The 15,710-nt window shown below is 45.2% G+C and overlaps 1 protein-coding gene across 3 annotated transcripts; it reads right to left on the bottom strand.

Moving 5' to 3' along the window:
- Positions 1-53: 53 nt before the first annotated feature.
- Positions 54-12,118, bottom strand: eda (ectodysplasin A). 3 transcript variants are annotated; one of them, XM_015975182.3, is made up of 8 exons: positions 11,575-12,118; positions 4,452-4,551; positions 2,718-2,756; positions 2,421-2,591; positions 2,083-2,117; positions 1,910-1,961; positions 1,211-1,335; positions 54-915 (listed from the first exon to the last, which is right to left on the bottom strand). In XM_015975182.3, exons 1-8 carry the CDS (start codon positions 11,902-11,904, stop codon positions 652-654), a joined length of 1,116 nt encoding a protein of 371 aa, XP_015830668.3. In that variant the 5' UTR covers positions 11,905-12,118; the 3' UTR covers positions 54-651. The 3 variants fall into 3 exon arrangements, with proteins under 3 accessions (XP_015830668.3, XP_015830666.3, XP_015830667.3); XM_015975180.3 differs by having other exon boundaries at positions 1,205-1,335; positions 11,575-12,117; XM_015975181.3 differs by having other exon boundaries at positions 1,205-1,335; positions 2,089-2,117; positions 11,575-12,115.
- Positions 12,119-15,710: the final 3,592 nt, after the last annotated feature.

The raw sequence follows: 15,710 nt of genomic DNA, 5'->3' as shown, positions 1-15,710 counted from the left end.
AGTTCAAAATCTGAGTCTTTAAAGGAACACCATTCAACAGCAAGACCAGGCTGTTTAGACAGAAAAATGAAACATTTTAATCCATCAACTCCATTTACAAAAAGTATATCCCTTTTTATATACAATATATACAGACGTGTATTAACAACTTTGCTTTTCTACATGGATTCGCTCATGAAGGAAATAAACAATAGCACTGTAGGAACGCTGTAGTGCAAATGTGCGCAAAAAATATATAGTGCTGTTGCTCTTTGAACACCTTCCAACTCCAGTTTGCTTAGCTTTTTAACTTCTGGAGTTTCGACCCCCTCTTTGAAACGCTTAAATAATAAAACAGAAAATAAATCATCTTAAAACAACTGGCAGTTTTTGGGGACACAAGAGTATCATTCAACGGCACTTGAAACGTGGTTATCTGTCAACACAGTGTCCTTCCTAGTTATAAGGAGACATGCCGACTCAAAAGGGAAGCTATAAATAGAAACGTGTTTGATGAGGCTTTGTCTGTCTGCGAAGAATCGTAGAGAAGGGAAGCAAAACAGTCTTTATTGTCCTTTTTTTAAAACAAAGACAAGAGTTCAGTGTCCTCTAAACCGGAGCGAGGTGCAGCCCCTTTTAACCAACGCAGCAGTCCAGCATGAGACGCTGCAGTTATCCGTTCTGTCCAGCAGATGGAGCTTCTCCGAGCCTGACGCTTCCCAGGAAGGTGGTGTGGTTGGTCATGTTGATGAGCGTGTACTCGTGCGCGATGCGTATGGAGATCTTCTGGCCCGAGCGCAGCAGGCTCACCCCGGCCGTGTAGCAGGTGTTGAACTTGCGCTGGCCCGTTTCGATGCTGCAAGTGCAGCGCAGGAACGGGTTGGAGTCCACCATCACGTCGTAGCTGGCGATGTCAGTGAAGTTGAGGTAGTACACCTGGCGGGGAAAGGGGAGCACAAAAAATTCACACGAGACTGAGAGGGGTAATCAAAACAAGGGCGCATAATCACTTAAAGGTCTGCCTAAAGCTTTAACAGCTGCAGAATCAGAGCAGCTGACATGAGAAAGAGTTATAGAGCTTAGCCACCGGGAGAGGGGGGGAAAAAAAATCCATCTTGTAACATAACTCAAACATTAACATAGCAAGCGGCTCTTTAAGATCAACTGCCAGCTCTTCTGACTTTGAACTGTTATTTTCAAGAGTTACGTCAAGGACCGTACTCACTTCTACCTGACTATATATGAAGTAGACACCGTCCAGCAGCACCACCAGCTCCCCGGTGCGAGGGTTCATCCTGAACACGTCCTTATTGATGGACACCATTTTCCAGTTCCTTAGGACGCCTTGAGAGAGATCTAAACATGTCACAACAAACACAAAAGAGGCAAGCGGTCAACATAAACAGCTCTCAGGCGTGTTTAACTCAAACCAGAGCTCAGCATCGACGAAATATAAACCCGCTAATGATGCTTACGCTCCTTCTAGAAACGCAACAGGATCGATTAGCATGCGAGGCTTTTGGCCCGTGGGTTCAGGCAGCATGGCTCGGACTTTCATACAAGAACAGAACCAGAAACAGGAGCAGGATTACTGCAGGGCTGCTTTAATCCTGCGGAATAGTACCGTGAATACTGATCAAACAATTAAAAGTAATAGCTTTTGTGTTGTTTTTTTCACAAGGATCAACGTGTAAAGAACAAAAGATCCTAAAATGTGGCTCACTGGATCTCTGGCACAAACCGCCGTGGGCATGCCATCGTTCTAACCATGCTGTGTTTATTTTCTTGTGATGCTGAGGTCCAGCAGACATGCATGTTGGTCTAACTCCAGAATTGTGTGTTTGACAAACAGGACAGGGATAATTCGTGCTTATTGCTCTGCGTCAAACACAGTAGTATATCTCTGAGTGAGCATGAACACAGATCCCACCTTCTCTCACTTGGATGGTTGCTTCTTGTCCTTGTAAATGAACCACCGCTGGCTGAAAAACAAAGAGCTCTGGTGACTAATTTACATCTATTATAAAAAAATCAGGGGCAGCCCGTTCGTCAACAAAAAATAATTAAATATGGAATGGATTAAAGTTACAGAAGGTGACATACCCTTACCTGGAATTTCTTTGTCTTATCGGGAACCCCTGCAACAATAAGAGACAGACGTGAGGAAAATTCTGAAGCTTGAGAGAAACAAAGGAGGAATGGTGATTAAACCAAACAAACACTGACATAGTTTGAAGATAAATCAGTGCTATTCTGCATAATGTTTGACATCCTGAATCTGACGATCTCACTGTGGAGGCAATGAGTTAACTCGTTTTGACAACTTGAGCCCCCTTCAAGTGTGGGAAAGTGGCTCGGAGCAGGAGAACACTGTAATCTAAGAGAAAAATCTCCTCGGCTGGGTTTGTCTCTGGCCCGAATCTCACATTGCATCCATATACCTGCTGGACCTTGAGTGCCCGGTGGTCCCTGCGGCCCGGGAGGTCCGGGGGGACCTGCGGGCCCCACAACGTTGCTTCCTGGAATACCGGGGATTCCGGGGATGCCCGGTGGCCCCTGAGGGCCGGGAGGACCCGGAGGACCGGGAGGCCCAGGTACAGGCCTTTTCTTTCCTGAAAAAAGAATGTCAGAAACAACATAAGAGACTGATGTCTTCCGTGAAGGACAGGATCTACTGTGATTAATAGACTTGGACTTTATCTCGAGGATGTTTCCGATGATAATAAATGAATGTATACCTTTTTTCTTATCTTTCCTTCTCTCCTTCCCGTTCGATTCTGAAAGGAACAAACACCAGCGTGATTTAAGAGCCTGCAACGGTCTCCTGGACAATTATCATCTCAGATAACGTCTCGAGTGTCCCGCTTCTTCTGCGTGGCCGTCTTCAACCGGCTACACCACCGAGCTCAGATGTGGTGCTCTGAGCGCTGGAGTGGAGGTATGTCAGTCTGCGGTATGTTGTAGTAATTTGTAAGTGTGGTTTCACCTCCTCCGTATGAACAAGTGCCTTAAGCATTCACAGGCAGTGGAACTGGAGAAGATCATTAGAGAGATACTTTATCCTGCCAAAATCCTTTTCTTTGAATTAGGCCCAGATGGAGAATGAAGATGAAAGTGTGTGTTTGTTTAAGCATGCATCCCCCCCCCGTCTTTCTGTGTGTGTGTGTGTGTGGGTGTATGTTGCTGGGCATCAGCGTCACTGTTTGAAATGCACTTTGTGTGTGTGTGTGTGTGTGTGTGTGTACGTATACTTGCAGCTGATGACTCCTTTCAAAATGCCGTCTCACTTGTGTTTACCATGTCATTAGAACTACAAAGGCCATTTAACCTTAAAACCTCACAGTTTGAGTTCCCCTCCAACATATGGCCAGGGTTTCTCCTCTGGCTAAATGACTGGATGCATCCGCATAGATTCCTTTTAACGAGCAGCCCTATCTGGAATCTGGTGCCCGTTAGCAGCGCAAAAACACTTACGCGCGCACACACACACACACACACGGCTGGGATTACAAAAGCCTTTGTCTGTGTGCTAGAGCAAAGGCAAGACCTGGGAGTGATTAGTGTTTAGAGGCTCGGGACTTTACTGATTTATGTAGAAAGTCTCAAAGGTGAGTTTTTTCTTCTAATTTAAACACAATCACTACCCCCCCCCCCCCTCCACTAACACACACACACCCCACCCCAAGTATTCAGTGTCACGCCACAGACGTTGGAATGCTTTGTGATCATGGTGCACTTGTTGCACTCGACACGAAACTTCAAAGAGCTTAGTTTTTTTTATTTGCGCGGCTCAGATTCTAAACAAAAACTACAAGAGCTAATTCAGACATATTGGCCATATGGTTTTCTGCACAGCTATTCGTTAACATAAATCCATTTTTTAGGTGGTGGTGGTGGGGCGTGGTAATGAAAGCCATCGACGTTGCCGAGACGAGAACTTAAGTTTCTTAAAAGCGACTCCCAAATCCTAAAAAGAATTTGCTCTTTTCTTTGTATTTTGATGAATGCGATTCATTGGGTAGCGCGGTCGGAGTTCACGCCTGTCCGCTGAGCGGCTCAGGAGACATTCACGGAAGCCGGTGTTATTTTGAGACCAAAAGAGAAACTAGAAGGGCTTTGCTGTCTGTTTCTAATTGGTGCAACCCTCCCAAACCCCATGTTGTCCTTGCTTTGCTATCCAAGTGATAATCAATCCCATTTTCACTTAATCCCTCGCTTTACAAAGCTGGCCAAAAAGTCACCACAGTGAGAAACCGTTAACATAAAAAGCTTTAAGCATCTCGTCATAAATGTTTTATTTACTCTGTAAGCAAACCTCCCTTGCCTAGAAACAGCAAACAGACTCTTCACATTAGATGATTGATGATGATCCTGATTCAGAGTGTAGAAATTACCGTTGCACAAACCTTGCATCAGCTTACTGCTTCTCAGTAAGGAAGAGGAGGATAAAAGGAGAAGATAACAACTCGCACCTGTTTCTGGCTCCCTGCCGGGGCTCCTTTTCGCCCTCTGCGGTCGGCCCCTCTTGTCCTGCGTGCCGTGGAAGTCGCCGTTTCTGTACAGTAGCCTCTCCTGAAGGGAACACAAAAGGAAAACGCTTGAATGTGGAAAATGACGCAGAACATGAACGTGACACGAGCTCCGAGCAATTGAGCTGCTGCGAATATTAATTCCACGGATAACGCCTGAGACGGACTCTGTGAACCTGAGATTTTTTTAAACAGAAACGCACTTTACAAGCAGTCGCTCTATTCTTGGTGTGTATTGTTTGCAGGGAAACCACTTGGGGCATTTGAAAAGGACATTCACTCGTAGCCAAGTCATTGTGTGTCCCACTGGGGCGGTAATCTATCCCGTAACCCAAGTTGTGTTTGTCTGTATTTGAGACCGTCACCTGGCCACGGCTGCTCTAAAATTCACCTTTTCTTACAAAAGGAGGACATGAACTGCAGTTAATCCGAGAGCAGTACCCATTCATGTGGCACCTGGTCCCAGCCCTATTCAGAGGTGGCATGAATAAACTCAAAAAGAAATAAAAACGTCAAACAGCAAGGATCTGATCCTAGCTGAGTTAATGCTGTGTGCTACAGCTGTTGGGTGTTTCCGCCTGCGCCTGTTCTTATGTGACCCACATCCACATGAATCCTGGACGTCCTGACCCGACTTTAACTCAGACGAGATGTGACGGCTGTGACGGCTCGACATTTTCAGCAAAACCCCACACATACTGGTTCGAGTATCTTTGTTCGAGCAGCCTGTTTTTGTGATCACGTATTTGGACGGTTCCCAGAAGCTGATGGGACGAAAAGAGACCTGGCACAGGAAACAGCGAGACCACCCAGCCCCAAACCGGTGCGAGGAGGCCCCAAAGCCTCCTCACAGGGCCCGTACCACGCTGGGTCTTTAGCGGATGATTGGATGGCCAAGGACTTCAACAAGTGCAGCACTTAGCACAGCTCAAAACAGTAAAAACACATTTTGACCTTTCGTTTTCTGCCTTTGGAGCGCTTTCCAGTTGGGCGCGAGATCACAAACTCCCACGTTTCCATCTGTTCGCCTCAAGTAAACACAGCTATGAAAGCCCAATGACAAGCCGCCCCCATCCTCCTGAAAGCAGCGTGAACTCCCCGTGCCTCTTTGTGTGGTTTTAAAAGCAAAGCCACTGACAGACCATGTGAAGACAGACACGATAAGTTATGTTTCCAGTTTTTACTATACCTCATCTCAGATGTGGGACACCCCCCCACCCCCCCCTCCCCTGGAGCGAGAGAGATGAGCTGAATCATGACGGCTCCACTGGGCAGTTAACATCTACATCTCTGACCAGCTGCCAGCCACGTCTGACCTTACGAGCACGGGAAATCCAGCCCGAAGGATAAATATGAGTTGGAACGCTGAGAGGGCCCTCCAGATGTTCCTGCGAGCAGCGATGCTTGCTGTTCATTTGGTCTGCAGGTGCCTCCACATCTCCTCTCCAGCTGTTGGCATATAAGGAGGAGAGTTTTTTTTTTTTTTTAACCTCCCAAAGAATTCTTGGTGTATGTTCTGCCATATGGCTTTACACTTCGGTCTGTTCTGACAGCCAAACACGATTCAACAGCCAATGTCTGGCCCGAGATTTTAGCCTCAGCAGAACCACAGAAGACAAACAAGCAGCCAGCCGGGCTACTACCAACGGCTGATAGCACAAGTGTTAGAAAATAATAGTTTTCTTAATCATACACCCCCCCCCCCCCCAAAAAAAAATACTATGAGACATGCTTTCACACTCCGTCTTGCTTCATTTCACGTCATTAGAGCATTTACAGCCTTCGTGCTCTTCAAAGGCCCGCCGAGTTACAGTAAATCAGGATGACAACGTGTTGGTATGTATGCCAAGTGCCAACTATTGAGTAAACCATTCTTTTTCAGCACAAAGGGAAAATGCTATTAATTAGAGGGCTTTCAACTCTTCAAAGTGTGTGTGTGTGTGTGTGTGTGTGTGTGTGTGTGTGTGTGTGCACGAAGGTGGGAGGCGTTGCTGTGGATGCGATTCCCTGTTGCTTCGTGAGGATATGACTAAAATTCACTCACCCCAGGGCGTGCAATTTGACTATCACAAGATTTCCTTCTGCCTTATTAACGCCGTCCAAACGGCTCGTATTCTCTCCCAAACCAAAACACAATTCCTCACCGTTTAAAAAGTTTTAAGATGATAACTAGGGATGGGAGTTGCAGATGTTTATTTTTTGTTTTTCTTGTTCATTTATCTTCCAAGTCTTGCAGAAAAATTAGAAACCTAATAGCTGCTAAAGAATGTGGGGTTAGGGAGTTGAGGAGGTGAAACGGAGGGCTGGTGGCGGTGGTTTGGGGTCGGGTGCCCGTCACTGCAGCGGCATGCGTACTCCCGAGAGCGCCGCTGTGATTCACACTCCTGGATTCAACGATGACGACATGTTTTCTTTTTAAACTCACACAATAGCAGCGTCCTTCCCTCCAGCCAACACCTGACACCGTTCTCTGTGGACAGACGTGTTTTAAACCATAACTTGGGTAATTTAATAATGGTACGCATAGATTGCTCGGCTGAAAAGGCCGTGGCGCTAAGGGAGATGTAGCCTGTCAGCAGCCAATCCCGCTTCAGATTGTTGCAACACTTTGCTGGCAGAGCGATTTCTCGCTCAACGCCTCCAGAATTTATTATTCTGGTAGATGTCTGTGACTCTGCGCTCAATCTGCACAAGGCGTCATCTGCAGGATTCAGGTTTATCTGAACATGTATGTAAGTTGTTTACAACACGTACACACTAGAACTGATGCTCATGCGTGCGTGTACGTCTATGATCAACCAGTCCCGTCTGTGTGCAGCAGCCCACCCCGACGCCTCAGAGATCCTACACTGGTGAGAATTTTTGAGTCCCATCAAACTGACTTTCTTTTTTAATAGCTGTTAACTAGACTCCAGATGTTCCAGCATGTGTTCTGTGTGAGACTTTGAAGGCACACATCAGAGGAGAGAATTATTTAATATGATGGAAATGTTAGGCCAACGAAGAAAGCTCGATCTGAGCTGAAACAGATAACCTCCACTCGCTGACGGATCTCAGGTGAATCCAGGCCTCACCACCTCACGTCACGCCGCCTTCACACCTGGACTCTTCTTACTGTGCAGGTGGGAACCGATAAAATCTGCAGGACAGCTGGCATTTACTGCCCTGCTCAAGGGCATACAAACAGAGCTGTAACAGTGAGGACTGTTTTTCCACTCCCTTGGCCCAGATCATTAAAGGATCGAATCCTCGGTTCTGATTAAGGAGCAACTAGAAGGACCTGAGATGTTTTACAGCATTCCAGAGATAGAATGTTGGCTTTGCTTGTTTTACATAACTGTTTCTTTTTATATGACCTCATACAAATATCTCAAAGACCATCATATAAAATCAGCTCCATGGCTGTTGAGCACGGTGTATTATTTTTAACAATACACTCAGTTATTTCATTGTTTAAGACTCGAGTCGAAGATATCAGCCCAGGCTTTAAGAGCCAGTGTGTTAGGAAAAGGTAACAGGTGGTCCGACCTATAAATAAGAACATGTAAAACATACGCGATGACTACAAACTTATAATGAATGCAGGAACACAGATTTACCTTTCTTTAAAAGGATTCTAGGCAACGTTGCTTGCTTTTAGCACCCCCTAGTGTCTGTTTGTAGAATCAAAACCAAAACCTATCTCCTCGCTTTGAGTTTGTCTTTTTAACACCTTAATCTAACAGCTGAAACGTCTCCCAGCGCTGTTGGGTGTCTAGAGGAGTGATTCATCACTGAATTGAACAAATCAGCTGTGTTCATGACCTAAAACATGCAGGAAATGTGCTGGAAGCAGACAGCAGAGCCAGGTAGGTCAGCTCAAAGTCCCAACAGACCGGACCAGCAACTGTGAAGTTGCAAGAGTGATACTCTGGGCACAGAGGGCGATAAGGGCTGGGTGGCCTTTCATTAACCCTGTAGGGCAATATTAGCACATACTGGCGCAAGAAAATAATTTAAAAATATTAGGGATGGACAATATATCGGCATCGATATCGGTATCGGCCAATGTTAGTCATTTAACATATCGGTATTAACAACCGATATTTTTTCCATCTCATCTCCATTGGTTTATCTGTTTCAGAGGGTGAGGGTGTGATGCGTAATTGTTTAGTCATGTGAACAGTGATTGTAATCATCTCAGAAGCCTAAGTGTGTGTACATAATAATGTAAATTCAGCTTTAATCGTTTTATTCTATGCAAAATCAGCTGATTATAGAATCATTAATGTCAGTAGACCGGTATCGGCAAAAATCGGTTATCGGCCATAACGGTGACTTTAATATCAGACATCAAATCGGCCCAAAAACTTCACATCGGTGCATCACTAGAAAATATGAAAAAGTTGCAAAGTATCCCTTTAAATGTTTCAGTAAAAAGCTGGCTGATCAGGTTTTGCCCGTTCATATCGTACATAAGGGACAGCAGTAGCACAGGAGGGAGCGCAGGCTGGCCAGTAATTGGAAGGTTGCAGGTTCAAACCCAGCTCTGATGCTGCTTTTGTGCCTTTAGGCAAGACACTTAACCCACCTTGCCTGCTGGTGGTGGTCGGAGGGACCGGTGGCGCCAGTTTTAAGCAGGCACCCAGGGCAGCTGTGGCTACATCGTAGCTCATCCCCACCAGCGTGTGAATGGGGGGTTGTAGAGCCCTAAGAAGGTGCTACTCAAATACAACCATTTCCATGTCATATTTTGATATTTTTACACATTAAAATGTTCGATATTTTAAAAAAGAATGTTGGCCCAATGCTTGTGGTAGGAGTAATAGCGCATCATCGTGCCTGCATGAATATTTCACTGGGTTGCGGTTCTTTACGTGGATACAAAACTGCAAGAACACGCCAGTTTGCAGACAGCCGGGTCACCATGCATGCGGCATAGTGTTTAAGAGGCAACGGTTGTCCAAATGATTCGATTTCACGACTCACCTGATAACCGCGCGACTATTTGGAGAGCATTTGACTTGTGATTTTTTTTTTAACATGTTCACATTTCAAGCACAGCTCTACGACTCGTGAAAGGAAATCGTGAACTCAAAAGCATTTGTAGACATTTAGGAAACCGCGTGATTGCCTTTAGCCACCAAAAGTTTCTGCCCAGTGGGACACCGGCTTTAGATCGTTTCTCCTAAAGACAACGGCTTTGTGTTGTTAAGAAACCTGCTGCTTAGTTATAAGACTGCACCTACTTTGCTGTCCACTTATATGCCTGTCTTTAAATAGGGATGCAACGATACCACTTTTTTCCAAACCGATACGATACCCATACTTGGATCTGAGTACTCGCCGATACCGATTACCGATACAGATACTTCTACCACACAAAAAAATGCAATGAATTGGAATACAGGTTTTATTTTCTTCTGTTTTCAATAGGAAAAGACTGTGAGGTAGATAAAAAGTAATATAAGTGATCACAAAACTAAAATATTAGGTGAACAGAAATGACAAGTTACAGTGAAGTCACTTTTAAGCAACTGCATTGGTATCAGTTACTGGTATCTGTTAACTTTTACTGATACCGATATTGGTATCAGTATCAGTATCGGCACCGATACCGATACCAGTATCGTATCGGTGCATCCCTATCTTTAAATCTGTTATTATTCAAAAATATGTTTGATGACAATTATTCAATAAAATGGGTGAAATGCATCCAGTTTACTCCGCCTAGCGACCCACACACAGATGATGAACGGTAACTAAATTATGACAAATCCCACAGGTGTCTTGTCTGTCAGACCAGAAGTATGCGTTGTAGCGGAGGAGTTTCCTCCTTCATGGCCTGCAACACTCACACTTGTCTGTGTATACCTGCGCATCACATCAGACTTCACCCTTCCTGCTGAGGGACGCTTTGTTTGGGGGAAAAAAAATCCAACAAACAAATTTTCAGCTCTACAAAAAACAATTTCTTCAAAGGAAATACCTTAAAAAAAAGCTAACAAGTGCAGCTGCTGCCTCCAAATGCCACATGCTCCTGTTTCTCTAACTATGTAAACTGTGGGATGTGCAATCAGAGTTGTTTAATGCCGACATCTGGTAAGGACAGCATCACAGCACTGTTAAATACTTACAGCTGGGCCACAGTCTTTCGCCCCATGAAGCGCCACCATCTGGGCCCATCTACAAGGAGGGGAACCACTACTATCTATAATAACTCAGAACACGCAGACAGCTATAAAACAGGCCAAGCTCGTGAGAGAAAAGTCCCAATATGAGCAATGGATCCCATTAATGTTTCCTACTGAGAAATGAACGTGTCTGTAGTGGAAGAACTGGAATTCCTCTGAGTGACTATCAACGTCCAGCCCAGCGGCCCCCACACCAGGAGGATCATTTTCTCTGTGAAAGAGAAATGATAAAACAGGGGCATTACACAACTGATGACAAATGAGCCACACACACAAAAAACGACCCAGAGAGCACTGCAGTGTTGCGCTGATCAAATGAGGGAGTGTGTGGTGGTGTAGGGGCAGCCACAAGACAACACAATGAGAGTTCAATCAGCCTGCTGCCAGAGAGGAAAACACATGAGACGAGACTGGCTCTCACCCAAAATACCAAGTGCCCCATCTAAGTCCTGATGAATTTCCATCAACCCTTGGGCTCTGCACCTGCTGGTGATCAAGTTCATTTGCCGTCCACCTGTTCCTGCTGACCCGTCTTCATCATTCACTGCACCCCTTTACTGATCAGGAGGAGCTCAGAAACCCAGATCACCCAGGTCCAGCGGGTCTACTGATGGACAGGTCATTCTACAGTGCCGGGTAGACCTGAGCAGGTGGACTTGGGGACAGATCAAAAAGCGGACATGATTTCTTTAACCATTTCACACGTTTAGACACTCCAATACATCTATGAAAACCTGTGTAATACGTGACAGGATTAGTTTGCTCAGAAACATGCCACGACAGCGCGCGGACACACAACCTGACACCGGAACAGCTGAGGTGTGTGAAGCGCCCAAAAGCTCCAGTTTCTTCTAAAAGTGTAAAAAACCAGTTTGTGTTGTTTTCGGTTTTACCTCGTGCCCCTCTCCGCCGCGGCTTCTGCCGGAGTCCACTCGCGGGTGACCCGGGGGTGAGAGCACCGCAGCCGGGTCAGCCAGCAGGTCCCTCCCGCTCAGTGTCCCCATAGAGTCCCGCTTCTGGTGGATAATTTCCCTTTTGACTTCGGAGCGTAAGTCCAGGTAGCAGACCAGCGTGACCGCGTGCAGGGTCAGCGACAGCAGGAATAATCCCAGGAAGACCAGGCTGGTGCTCCTGCCCCGGCACTTCTTGTTGCACATGCAGGGAGCCGCTCTGGGCATCAGCTTATCCGAGAAGTCCTCCGCGGGGGAACCGTCACATGCCATTATTGGACGGAGCGCGTGAGCTGGCTCCTTATCTCGGCATAACCAGCTCGTCAGTGGCGCGCGAGCCCAGGCTTCTCATTAACGTGGAGACTCATAGGTGTAGCAGCAGCAGGTCGGCAGCAAGCTTCTCTCAGCATCTGTACTAACAGTCACGACACGCCCACCTGGTCTCTGATTGGTCCGTGACGGTCACTGGCCCACAGACCGGTCCGGACCAGAGGTTGGGCGCTGGATTCAAAAGAAGGAGAGGTTGCGCGACACCTAACGGACAGACGGAGCTACTGCAGCACATCAATCGGGATGCTGGGAGAATATCCTGGATTTAGGTTCTGTGGAAAGTTCCTGAACATTTAGTATCGTACAGGTTGTTGATTGTTCTTTGAACAACCTCAGTTATGAAATAATGCAATCCTGACTAGACAGACGAATTAGATCCTAAAACAAATGTAGCGTTAAGGTGTTAACGTTAAGATGTGAAGGTTCTTTGACCCGGTTTGCAAGCTTTTTAAAGTGTGGGGGATGTTGAGATTTCTTTATTTTATTTATTTTTTCCGTGTCCTGTCTGTCTGTGAAGCAAACAGAATTGATGTCTGAATGCTGTTGACAAGCCTTACAGATTTACTCTCCGGTGGAGCTTAAAAGCTGCTGCTTTAATGTCACGACTTTATTGTTGTTTATTGGATGCTTTATAATTCCAACCGGATGTTGAGATTTCTGAAACACACACACACACACACACACACACACACACACACACACACACACACACACACACACACACACACACACACACACACACACACACACACACACACACACACACAATATTTACAGCCTGTTTAGATTACAAGTGTGCATTACTCTGAAATTATTTGAATTCATTTGAATTGAATTTTTAATTCAGATTTTTTTCTCATTCATGCTGCTGTAGTAAAGTTGGTGTTGTTTGATAGTAACGTTTTTTTAGCTTAACTGTGGGAGAGCGTTGGTGTTTAACCTCCTCGTTAGAAAATGAGTGGGTTATTAAAACACCCACGTGCCCCACGGGTGCAACGCCCATCCCTGTTTAACAATATTAGTTTCAAATGTGAAACACTGCCTGGAGCTGTTGCACCTCTTCCCATAATTTCTGCTGTGATGTGAATAGTTATACAATTCAGTGTAATGGCCATCTGCCTGTCCTCTGATCTATATTTCTCCAAACGAAGGCTAAGCGCTGTCCACACCAGATACAAAATGAATTGTTCACAACCTTATAATTGGAAGAAACAAGACATGTTCTGAAATATCCATCTCATACACAAAGCAGGTTCTTGTTATTTTAAGCTCTGGTTCGCAGCTTTTGACCCTCAAAGTAAGAGTTGAACAGTCTTGTGAGCCTGACCATTGTTGGTTAAAGTCAAGAGGCAAACTCCACCTGCCAAAAGTGAAGCCAAGGTGGAAGTTACAGAACATGCAGTGCCCCCTCATCTGCTAGGGACTATTTCCAGAAAGAAACAAGTTCATATTGACTCACATGTTAAAGATGCCAACCTCACAGCAGAAATGAAGATGTTTACAGCCTCGTTCAAAAACATTTTGGGCTTCATAGGTCTAGTTTACAGTCATGACACCTTTGAGGGGGTTAAAGATTATTTTTCTGTAACTCATTCGTTTAAATTTAATTAAAGCTTGAAATCATGACTACTTAGAGGTGTGTCTACTTGACTGACTGGTAGCAGATGAAGGCAGAGGGCAGCAGAATAGCTCAACTGCTTTTCTGGCTAAAAGCACCCGCTAACCTCCGTTAGCTTCAGTTAGCATAGTTAGCTCCTAGCTACATTGGCTCAGAGTTTGAATGGTGTCAATCATCTGCCCCCACACTCACAGCCCTGCTCTCAGCTCCATTTATGACAAGATGCACGAGGCAGCCAAGTGGGTGGTTGTTGGAACCGCCATTGGGCTTCAGTTCAGCTCTTCAGAAACCTGTGGGCGACAGCCATTGACCGTTACAATTATGGGCAAACCTTCCATAAGGTCACCCGTAGCTTTCTGAAAAACTGTGTCACATGCCTCATCACACCCAGACAATCCAGAAATTGGCAAAGAGGTGGGGCTAAGAGTGGAACAATGAGGTTGTGACTCCACCACTTCTTCCAGGACCAAGCTATCCAAAGCTAACAGAGGTGCAGGTGCGAGAAAAATGTGGTTGAGCAGCTCTAAAGTGAAGCACCCATCAACTCACTGAGCTGTGGACCTTCTGTGGTCTCTCTCATAGAGCTACACATGATACAAGCACAGCCTCAGACCACAGCAATCAGCTGGGCTCCTGTGCCACGTGAGCCCACACTCCACTGTTCCTCAGCGGTTGGAGACCAGCGGGGCTGCGGCTCTGGCTGCGAGTCTTGGTACTCAGCCCTACCAACACGTCATATTTTAGATAATTTTGACCACACAGCATTATGGTAAATGCACAGCATTTTACCCCGCTTAGTCAGCAAAATAAAGTACAGAAATATAACTCTACTTACCGATAAAAACGAAGCAGACTTCTTGGATAGTCTGTTTGTGCAATCAATATCACAGCTGGGATGATAAACATCCAAACACAAATACACAGGACACTACTAAAGTTCAGAGATTTGAAACTGATTATTGACATGAGACAGAGGCTGAGGCCTTCCACAGAGCTAACCGCTAGTGCTACCTCTGATGGCTCATGCTACCTGTCAACCATATCTATTTATAACTTCAAGCATTTAACTACACCTAAATGAACGTACTCGCCTGAGAGTTGCCATGACTAAACTATTACACCTAAAATTGTTTTATGAAACAGGCTGTAAACATGTTCACTTCTGAGGTGAAGTTGGCATTTTTAACATGGGAGTCAATAGCAATTTGCTCATTTCTGGTGCTAGCCCCTAGGGAATGAGGGGGAAACAGAAAATGTTGTCACTTCCTGGTTGGCTTTAATTGTGGCTAGCCAAAATAGCTGCTTTATGACAGTGCAGAGGGTCCGATACAGAGACATATACGTAGAAGCTCTATGGAACTGGCGTAGCAGTGGGCCGCCATCTTGGATGGGTCCACATTTGCCCCCAGTGCATTTATTCGTACTGAAGGTGTTTACCCAACAACAACAAAAAAACATTTTATTATGCTTTATCACAAAGACATATAGTATGACATAATTGATATATAAATATAATAAAAAATTATATATAAAATCTGAACAGGTAGGCTAGAAAAGTCAATCGTAATCCCATGTGATCTGTTTTCAATAGTGCAGCAGTTGTAGCAACCGTAGGGCATAGTTCCTCATTCTGCACTGATTCCAGTTGGATTTGGAGCGTGAGCAGACCCACCCACCATAGTGGCGACGCTGTCATGCTCTCCACCGTCCAATGGGGTGTCTGCGTATACATGTCTATGTCTATGGTTCGTCCATCTTATGTATGCAGTCATTGGTAAAGTATGCAAATGTTGCCACCAAGCCATTCGAGAGGCCTCAGCAATTGATAAATTGTTGTTAAGCACCTTTTATTTCTAATATGCCAATGGAAATCATAATTGATTGTCATAAGCCATAAGAACCCCACTGGGTTTAAAAAAAACAAGTGGGGTGGTGTATTACAGTAGCTTTAAATGGATAAACATAATGTAATGGTTGGCAAGAATCTTTGTAAAACATTTTTAGTAATGTTTGTATACTTGAACCAGCAATAGTTGGGTTGTTTTATGGGTCAAAGATCTGAAAAGTTTGAAAGCTCCTGCTGTGTTTCATCCCCAGATCTCTTAACGTAGAAGCTGGCTTTGAGAAGCAA

This window comes from Nothobranchius furzeri, chromosome 1, assembly GCF_043380555.1.
Source record: "Nothobranchius furzeri strain GRZ-AD chromosome 1, NfurGRZ-RIMD1, whole genome shotgun sequence".
Lineage (NCBI taxonomy): Eukaryota > Metazoa > Chordata > Actinopteri > Cyprinodontiformes > Nothobranchiidae > Nothobranchius > Nothobranchius furzeri.
This window is presented reverse-complemented; position numbering and strand designations above follow the sequence as displayed.

Excerpts from the sequence above, each read along its gene's own strand:
- eda (XM_015975180.3), bottom strand. The coding sequence starts at position 11,904 with ATGGCATGTGACGGTTCCCCCGCGGAGGACTTCTCGGATAAGCTGATG. Across the intron at positions 2,757-4,451 it reads CGGCAGGGAGCCAGAAACAG|AATCGAACGGGAAGGAGAGA; the intron begins GTGCGAGTTGTT and ends TGTTCCTTTCAG. Across the intron at positions 2,592-2,717 it reads AAGGAAAGATAAGAAAAAAG|GAAAGAAAAGGCCTGTACCT; the intron begins GTATACATTCAT and ends TTCTTTTTTCAG.